At 36.5% G+C, this 965-nt stretch overlaps 1 protein-coding gene across 1 annotated transcript; it reads left to right on the top strand.

Annotated features, from left to right (window-relative positions):
- Positions 1–159: 159 nt before the first annotated feature.
- On the top strand, positions 160–416 carry LACBIDRAFT_315048 (uncharacterized protein; the record flags this gene model as incomplete). The annotated part of the gene is made up of 2 exons (XM_001889374.1): positions 160–175; positions 241–416. 2 exons carry the CDS (start codon positions 160–162, stop codon positions 414–416), a joined length of 192 nt encoding a protein of 63 aa, XP_001889409.1.
- Positions 417–965: the final 549 nt, after the last annotated feature.

A 965-nucleotide genomic window follows, 5' to 3' on the forward strand; every position in this document is an offset into this window, starting at 1 on the left:
CTTAGCAATCCTAACATGATGTATCTTTGCTAGTCTGTTTCCAGATGCAGTTATTGGCTGGATCACTGCCACCTCCCACAGATATTTCTGTGGATGATGAATTCCTTGATTTTTTGCCTCTGGCGAGGGATCCTTCTTTGGACCCAGACCTGACTTCAGATGAGACACATGCAAGGTTATCATTCAGGTTTTATTTATCAATCAACTTTGCTGACAATACCAGTTTTGATGACTTGGCAGACTTGTCAATCTGCACTGACCTCAGCCACTCATCAGTGCTGAACAGTTTCCCTGTCAGCTTCCTCAGAGTGTCAAGGATATCTTCAGTCACCACCTGGAGATTTCTTACATCTCTAGCAAGTTCCAGGCAGTGTATGATATTCTTGAGAATAGAATTGCAGTTGAGAAGAAAATGATTATATTTGTGTAAGTCATTCATCTTTGGTCTCTATTTTTTGGAGTGACTAAAGATCTCTTACTCAGTCCCACTTTGCTCATACTTTGCATATGCTTGCAGCATGTTTTTAACATAGATATGGGCAATACTTTGATTACACCCTTGTTCATTGTTTCACCCTCTTGCTATGGAAGCTTGTTACATGTATACACATGTTCTGTATTCCTATATTTACATATACACATATTCTTGTATCCTTGTATTCAGGTATCTGCATATACATGTATCCTTGTATTCATTTATCCATGTATACACATATACTTGTATTCTTGTATCTACATATACACATACACTTGTATTATTGTATTCATGTATCCTTGTATCCATGCATACATGTATCCTTGTATTCACATATACACATTACACATATACATGTATCAAGTATCCCTGTATTCATGTGTTCATGTATTCATGTATCCCTGTATTCATGTATCCATGTACACATGTATCTGTAAAAATACTAAATGAGTGTTAGATAAACTCAGTGATAAGTATGTGCAACATTGAA

The sequence above is a fragment of the Laccaria bicolor genome, genomic scaffold, assembly GCF_000143565.1.
Source record: "Laccaria bicolor S238N-H82 LACBIscaffold_67 genomic scaffold, whole genome shotgun sequence".
NCBI classification, from domain to species: domain Eukaryota; kingdom Fungi; phylum Basidiomycota; class Agaricomycetes; order Agaricales; family Hydnangiaceae; genus Laccaria; species Laccaria bicolor.